Genomic DNA, 8992 nt, shown 5'->3' with positions numbered 1-8992 from the left:
GGTTTCGAGAAGATCCCCCTATTTCCCTTCTTGTAACGAGTTCACAATGTATGATTTTGCAGGTAGGATCGGTGAGTGGCTTGTAATGATTAGATCACATTAGCCGAGACATTGGGTTAACCCGTTGAGGGTTGAACCAGTATTTCTTCAGTTACTGATGGATTTAGAGTGTGATCAGAAAGTGGGTTCATTTGGTTTTGTTGAATTCAAGAACACAAGTTTTCCTAGTCTCATGCTTGATCTGAGTTCGATGTCAAAAACGAATTAAGAAAGAGGCTTTAAATGCTATTATTATGACAACTTAGTGGAGTCTCTGAAGGTTTCGAAATGTAAACATCTTTCTAGCTAGTCAAGAGAAAGCATTTCTGACAAATTGTTAATTATTTGACTATTTGTATATTACGTGGTTTGTTAATAGGAATCGTAAGATTAAGCCTGGATTGTTTGGCTTCAAGAACCGATTTTGGTTATGTAATTTTTTCAGTTTTTCTATCTAGTTTCTTGTTAGTCGGTGACTAAAAGTCAGCAGTTCAAAAATAGATGGAATATATATTAATTTGAAGGGATTATGTCAAGTAGTACAATATATTTTGTCACTAAATTTTGATAATCGTTAACACTACATTTAAGTTACTTAAAAAGAAATCTTTTATCTTGATAATAATTTAAGTTGTAAATATGCTCAACCAAACCTAAATGCATCTAAATTTTACTAGTGGAATACTTTTTTTTAAGTACAGTGACTAATAATTGGGGAATTGAATTAAGAACAAAATAATGAAATTAAATATATTTGCATGGCCATATTAATAAAGATTGGCGTTCTAAGTTAATTCATGCCAGATTTCTTTAATTTGACCAGCCAAAAACACATATTCATATGATTCATGAATCCATATATAATATAACCTTTGCATTTGATTAATTAATTAGCAAACTCATGAATTCTTATTGGGATCAAAAGCATCATTCCACTCCTCCCAATTTATGTGTTGTTGGGACCCTAAATACGATGATGAAACCGGATCGTTGACGTAGTTTGGCTGATAAGACATTGATGATGATGACGACGTTGATCCGACCGTTGGAGAATAATATTGTTGTTGTTGAGTGCTACCGGCAGCAGTGTTGGTATTCTGAGGGTATAGAGCTGCAGTGAAGTAAGGCATTTGAGCTTCATCGCTGGAAAGAAGTTGCGCGTACTGAAGAAGATCTGGATAAATGGTGGCTATTGTTTGCTGTGATGAGGCGGCAGCTGGTGGTTGTGTGGCAGTAGAGGTGGTGGTGGTGGTAGTGGCGGTGGTTATATAACTTTGGCCTTGAACACGTTCTGGGAAATTTAGTTTGGCCTTTGAGCCTTTGAACTTAAGTGCAGCTTGATCATATGCAAGGGCTGCACCCTCGGCAGTTTCAAACGTGCCCAACCAAACACGAGCGCCTTTTCTGGGATCGCGTATCTCTGCGGCCCATTTTCCCCATGGTCTTTGCCTTACTCCTCTATAATGTCTTTTCACAGTTGATTCTTTAAAACATGAAAACAACAAATTAAACATATGATATTAATTTGTTATGATACAATAGATAATTATAAAAACGATTTGTGAAGGTTTCTTAGTTAAGTATCAAAGTATCTTAGTTAAATATTGTTTTAAACATGAAATCTTCAAAATTAAAACGAATCGTTCAACGAGAAATTCGTTTATGTGTTTTTATATCTAATAAGCGAATGGATATGAACAAAAGTTTTCTTCAATTTAATTAATTGAACAAACATAAACACATGTTTTGTATTAGTCCATTTACTTCACTTATGTTTGTTCATTTATCTTGTATTTAAATCTGTCTCCGTTGGTGGGGCTGAGAGACAGTGGCTTCGTACCGGGACAGGCGGTTTTGAGAGCGGAGTCTAGGAAGGTTGCTAAGCATGAGACATCGTGTTTGGAGAATCAGCACGTGTTCATTCCATTTGCCTTCGACACTTTTGGATCCCTAGCTCCTGAGGCGGTTCGCTTCTTGGAGCGGGTGCAGAAGGTGGTCCACAGTGACTCGCAGAGCCCGAGGAACCAAGGATTTATATTTAGTAGAATTGGATTTACGATTCAAAAGGGGATAGCGGCGCAGCTTGTTGCTCGCTTACCCATTATCCAGATGTAGTTCGATTTGTGTTATATATAAAAGGATCAATATATATATATATATATATCCTTTTCAAGGATATAAATGGAGGAAGGTGAGTTTGATTTCTCTATTGTCTGGTTTTGAGTTTAGGTTGAGAGATGAAGTAACTGTCTACAATCTACATGCTTATCTTTGAAATATTCAGATATTTTCCTAGTGTGGAAACACTCGTTATTGCTAGATGGTTGTTTGTTAATTTGTTAGTTATTGTTAGTTTTGTAGTTTTTAATTTGTAATTGTTGATTTGTAGGTATTATGAATTTCAAGAAAAAAAAATTATATATTAAGAATTTTTTAAAGTTCTTAAATAATATAAGAGTTCTGTAATGATATATATATATATATATATATATATATATATATTATTCACTACGATACTAATTAATTGGCAGATCAATATTCATCAACTAATCACCTGACCAATTTTTAGAACCATCGATTGACTAACACATTAAAGAATGAATAACACGTTCATTTTCTTCATTCGATCACTTGCGTTCATTTACATTAATTAGTTTATGTTCGTTTAGAATATAAATGAATTAATATAAATGAACGTGAACGTGTTTATTTTCTTATTGATCCAAAAGGGGATAGCGGCACAGCTTGTTGCTCGCTTACCTATTATCTAGATGTAGTGTGGATTGTGTTAAATGTTAATAATTTTTATTGAACAAGAAAAAATGTATATTTAAATGCGCATGCTCGACATATATACATATACATATATGTATATACACACATATACATATATGTATATGTATATATGTGTGTGTATTATATTTATAAGAGGATAAATAACCAAAATAAAAAAGGCAAGAGGAAGAGATTGAGATGTGAGGTTGTCCATAGATAGAATATGACTAAATAAGGTAATTAATGTGTTCCAAATATAAGAATATTGTGTAGGTGAGATGTATGTTGGTCCTCATTCAAACCCAAATGTTGTCATTCTAGAACCCCATGTGGTACCAACCCCACCTCATGCTTACAGCTTAATTTAGATAGTTGCCTACATATTATGCATGTACATACATATTCATATAACTAAAATATTTATAAAGAAACATATATAATGGTAACATACAATAGTTTTTGATGAAAAAGAAAGAGCAAATTTTGGCAAATCTTGCTTTGATTTACAATCATTTGGATCTAGTTAGGTGAATCATTTTTGTTTTCATTTTGATAAAGTAAGATTGCAAAGCAACAAACAAAAAAGATCACAAATAAGATTTTGCCATGTGAATCATTCTTCTTGAACATTGATAATTGATAAATCTTATTGAAAGTGATTGCAACAAAATATTATTGTGATGCAAGGGTCTTGTGATAAACATGCAACCATATGTGAGAGAGAAAGAGGAGAGAGAGAACAAGAGAGAGAGTTCTACACGGAAAGTATAACACATATTAGGTAAGCAGTGCATTGAACCTAGGTACAAGCAGCTTCCAGCATAAATGCAATTGGATAAGTATACATGTGTTCACATGAAACTAATATGTTCGGCACAAAACTTATCAAACAAGATTACCATTTTATTCTTAATCTGAAAACCTACAATTGTATATAATATGTATAACATTAATTAGTGTCACCGGTGAACAACTTTAAATTTCCAAAACTTGATGAATGCTAATTTTCTAAACTATCTTCTTTGAAAGTTTAATTTCTTGAATGACAATAAGAAACTAAATCGTTTAAAAATAGCATTAATAAATCTTGGGTCATAACAAAAATATTTATGGCTGTGTTAAACACGACTAAGTAGCTACACAGCCTCAGATGTACACAAGAAAATCAAAAGTAGTAAGATGTTATAAACATTTGTTGGCTGTCACTCGTGAATTAGGGTACTCGTCTTGACAAATAAAAATTGCACATGAAACTAGGGTTTAAGAAAGACACGCATACCTTGTTGATGGTGATCTGGTGGTTGTTGATTTTGTAATTGTGGTACTACCATCGTGGACGGTGGAGGCATGCTTGAATATTGGTGGATGAAACCGCCGTAATCCGTCGGAGTAGTTCCGGAGATCTGATGTTGAAGATAATTATAATTAGAGTGTAAATACTGATCACTACTTTGACTTGATCCATAATTATCACTAGCTTCATGTTGAATCGGTGCTACTTGCTTCTGCTCCCAGCCAAATCGTTGATCATTATCCATGTCTCTTGTTGTCTTGTTGATTTGAATGTTTGATATTTAACTTGAATTAGAAGTAGCCTAGAAATTGATTTGAGGTTTGAATACCTGTATGCAGGATATAATATAGTTTGAAGATATTCTAATCAACTAACCGGAGAATTTAGTGAAAATCAGATGAGATCTGATCGAGTCGTTTTCAGTGAGGTGCATATATATACACAGAAGGCTCACATCAATAGCCTTGAGGCTGTAATGGTGATAATACCTAGCTACAGCTTAGCCAGGTCCTAAATTACCACTTTCCTGTCACCTTCCTAAAAATAAAATAACTTATAATATACCATATATGCAAAATAACACATTTTGCTTAGCTAAAAAGGTTAAACTAAATTATTTAATATCAAATACACTTTTGTATAATATTTAAAGCTTTGTATCTATCTGTTTTACTGAATACAGTTTATAGTATTATTATATGCATGTATTTTTTTTTTTGAAAATAACAAAAATTCCATCAACTAAACTTTATTAAAATAGACATGTTATTTTACCGTGCAAGTTCTATAAACATCACCCTCCCAGTCAATCAGAGATGAGTATTTTGAAGATACCGGCTAAATAAGCTAGCTGCTTAGCCGGCACCTCGGTTTTGAATCCCATGAAATTCCACGCATGGTTGAATGATCGATTTGCGATCTTCCTTCGGAATCTTCTGATAGACCACCCATTACTCGTTATCATCCTAATAAAATAGATGGCATAAAAAAAGCGTATCTTGCTAAAAATGTTTTTCAACCACGAGGTCATGACTTTAAATGGACAGACTATTCTAGTGGCCGGAAATGTTTTAATGTAAAATGGTTTAATAAATATAATTTGTTTGAAAAGATGTTGGATATGGTGACATCTTTTTGTGAAAAAAACAATATTAAGATGTTAGATATGACGGAAAGTTATGGTAATCAAAGAAACCGAAAAAATATCATTACTAACCGACATCATTTTGAGGTTGAAGTTTTTAATACGGTTTTGGACATGCAAATTCAAGAACTTAGAAATAGATTTAGTGAGGTCTCAATTAGTTTGATAAAAATATGTCTGGTTTAAATCCTCGTGACTCGTTTTCTAGGTTTAAGATATCTAGGATAGTGACATTACTAAGATGTATCCAAATGACTTTAGTAATGAAGAAAGATGGTGTATTTCGGGTGATCTTACGACCTTTCATCACACTTTAAAGGAATATAGTAAATTTGCAAAATTGGGTGGAATGTGTAACATTGCTCGTGTAATTGGGGAAACTGGAAAACACACCACCTTTTATTTGGTTTATCGAATATTGAAGCTAACGTTGGTTCTACCGGTTGCAACCTCAACCGTTGAAAGATCATGTATTTCTAAAATGAAACTTATCAAGACAGATTTGAGCAATCGAATTGGTAATGAGTATTTGAAGAATACTTTAATTTATGTTGTCGAAAGAGAAACACTTGATAAAGTAAAATAAGAGTATGTAAATTTCAAGCTTTCAAAAACCGAAGAGGAGAAATATGCAGCAATAGGTTTAAATGTATTTATTATTGTGTTTATATTTTTGTATAGTTTATATTGTATGAAATACGATAAAAGAAAATTTTTAACGTTGCCCACTGACATTTTGTTCTAGATCCGTCACTGCTTGCATACTAATTATACAACCGGCCAGGTCACCCAACATACATGCTTAGCTAGCCGTCTCTATTTGACTATAAATATATAGTTATGTTTATATTGTTCTTATATGTTTATTTATGGTTATGTGTGTGTGTTTTTTTTTTCATAAGGGCCTCCATTAGTTTGTTAATGAGAGCTAATAGGCTCGGATGCAAGAAGGACATGGGCTTAATCATCTTAACGGACCAAACTTGATGCGTTATATCTTTGTATCGTCTTAGGTGTACTCATTCGATCGTCGTTAAAATCAGGGGCGAATCCCGTGTTAGGCTAGGGGAGCGTAGTTTATGTTATAAACTTTTAATATATTAATCATAACGACATATGCACACCATATTTATTATTTTCAGTTGTCACACCCCGGCAAAAGGCCGCGGAACATGCCGGGGCGTAACGCATTGATTGGATAGTAGCTCAAAAGACACTAATTAAAACGACAATAATTATTTAATTTCATTAACATTAAACACGTATACAAATTCAATAATAAGAAGCAAATACATCATGTTTTTTGTATGTTGAATAATATCCTAAGGTAAAACTAATTTCTTCGATCTTGAACAATATCAATTATTTGTACCTGTATCATGCATGTATAAAAATGGAGTTTATCAACACGAATTTTGGTAAGAATACATAAGTTTTAGTTGAGATATATATAGATAAAACCCACAATTCATATATTAATGATGGGCATTACAATTCTTAGGAAAGTGTAAACAACTAAATAAATGTGGACTCATTCCTATTGATACAAAATCAATGTACTTTGGTATATTTATGATCATACTAGATGAGAATAGATAAGGATGATATACCAACCATCAAACATAAAATAAACATTTAAGCACATAGAGTACAATCATAGATCATGCAATAATAACACATAAACATATATTGAATTGTGTTTTGAATGATATAGAAATAAAACATGAGTAAAATTGAATGAGGTATAAATGTTACCCACAAAATATAAAAGATGGAAAAAGCGGTATGTAAACTCATATTGAATTTGGTGGGTTGAAAGATTAAGATCTTGGTTAACTATGTAATGTCCTAACGTGTAAGCCCTAAATAAAAGTTATAAAACTAGTTTTAGTTTGTTTTTGATGAATAATTAACTAAGAATAATAATGGTAAGATGATATGATAACTTGTACTTGAAAGATGAAAAGAAGGATGAAAACAGAATTTGGACAGCTTGTTGTCATAGTACAGATATATTTTTACAAAATATGAAATAGTTCCAAAAAATTATAAAAAAACTCTAGTAAACTAAATTAATGTGTTAGAAACAACTTTCATTTAGAAAGTTTGGTCATATTCGGACTCGAGATTGGCTAAAACAACAATTCTTCTAAAAGGTTACAGATCTGCGCACTAATTTTAATTTGACCACTATGGAGTCATAAAAATGAATTAAAATTCAAATAAAACGTTATTATAACCACAACTCTAGTCATAGACTTTGGTCTTGCACCATTTCAATTTGTTATGATAAAGTTATGGCTCAACCTTTGTTGGCCAAGAATTCTGTCAATTCTAAATCATTATAATTATTAATGTCCTTTACATTTTGTAATGGTTTTTTATGGAAATAAATTATAAGTCATTGATGGGGTGATGAATACATCATATAAAGAATATGTATCACTAAATCCTTATGGTTATTGTATAAAAGAAAATTCTAAAAAAACATAAACTTACAAGGAATGTAAAAACTTTGTTACGATGTGACCACTAAAGATCATCTTCCAACATTTAGTTCTTTGTCTCCTATACAACACACACCATGGTGTATAGATAATGTGGGATACTTAACATGAATATATGACGGCTAATTTGCAACCATGTAAATGAAGAAGATTGTCACACCCCCATCTTAGGCCTAGGTGTGCGACCAACAGCTGGTACCACATTTGTAAATAAATCAGAGTTGCGGGTTAATGCGGAAGACGTAATAAACATGTGGATTTAAGTTATAAATATTTATATACAAAAGACGGGATTAAGAGTTCCCGCATAATGTTTGAAAGATTACTTGTTTAAGTTTTACAAAACCAGCATTAACATTATATATAAGTTTAACAAAAAAGATCCGAGCCATCGGATATCTTGAGTACTTCGTCATCACAAGCCCTAACTTTGATCACCTGTAAAAGTTAAGAAAATACGTCAGCAACGAATGCTGATGAATATGCTGTCGCTAAAAATATTTTCTTTACTTGATCACCCCTCGAGACTACGTAGGTCTCGGCCCAACGTGGCTTAGGAATAATCAAGTTAAAACAACACAATTCATAAACTCAAGTCTCTATACTCGGTTCCCCCAGCGAACACCGCAGCGTTCGGCTGGTTGAGTGCCTATACGTATACAAAAGGTCATACTCCCCGCAGGCGAGCGTAATTGTGACCAGGTGTGATGTGCCCACCACATATGTAAGGATCCAAACAAACGTACACGATAGCCTGAGGCAGTATTTATACTCTTGTTTATAAATGTTTTAGAGACACTTAGTCTCATGTAAAGTTTTTCATATACATTGACTCGTTTGAAAACAAGTTTTGTAAAAGTTTGGGCGTATTCACCTTTTTGATTTGGATCGGCTTCAAACACCCTCCGAGGATCTTTCCCGTTGCTATCTCGCACCTACAGTACGAGTATAACCATTTGTTAGTCGGATATACAATCCGACTTAAGACCTTTAGTCTTATTTTATAAACATTACCTCGATGAACCTTTAGTTCAAAATCTCTTTTACTTTAAAACCTTTAGTTTTAAAAGTAATTTATAAACCTTTAGTTTATTTATAAAACCCTACGTTTCTTCTTTTCTAAGAAACGTATTCTTTTCATTTATTATTTAAGAATAGTTATTTATTCCTTAAATAAGATTTATAACAAAGAATATAAATACTTACACACATATATACATATTTTTAAATGTT

At 32.6% G+C, this 8992-nt stretch overlaps 1 protein-coding gene across 1 annotated transcript; it reads right to left on the bottom strand.

The window, feature by feature from the left end:
* Window positions 1–573: 573 nt before the first annotated feature.
* LOC143549136 (uncharacterized) lies at window positions 574–4381 on the bottom strand. The gene is made up of 2 exons (XM_077040117.1): window positions 4094–4381; window positions 574–1522 (listed from the first exon to the last, which is right to left on the bottom strand). Exons 1-2 carry the CDS (start codon window positions 4350–4352, stop codon window positions 939–941), a joined length of 843 nt encoding a protein of 280 aa, XP_076896232.1. The 5' UTR covers window positions 4353–4381; the 3' UTR covers window positions 574–938.
* Between the last annotated feature and the right edge of the window lie 4611 nt (window positions 4382–8992).

Source organism: Bidens hawaiensis, unplaced genomic scaffold (assembly GCF_021521415.1).
Source record: "Bidens hawaiensis isolate Kalapana, Puna unplaced genomic scaffold, B.hawaiensis_p1.1 tig00015444_1, whole genome shotgun sequence".
In the NCBI taxonomy this organism is placed as follows: Eukaryota; Viridiplantae; Streptophyta; class Magnoliopsida; order Asterales; family Asteraceae; genus Bidens; species Bidens hawaiensis.
This window is presented reverse-complemented; position numbering and strand designations above follow the sequence as displayed.

What these genes read in the sequence shown, in the direction of transcription:
- LOC143549136 (XM_077040117.1), bottom strand. Translation starts at nt 4,352, where the DNA reads ATGGATAATGATCAACGATTTGGCTGGGAGCAGAAGCAAGTAGCACCG. An exon ending in ACCAGATCACCATCAACAAG is followed by an intron (nt 1,523 to 4,093) that starts GTATGCGTGTCT and finishes CATGTTTTAAAG; the next exon opens with AATCAACTGTGAAAAGACAT.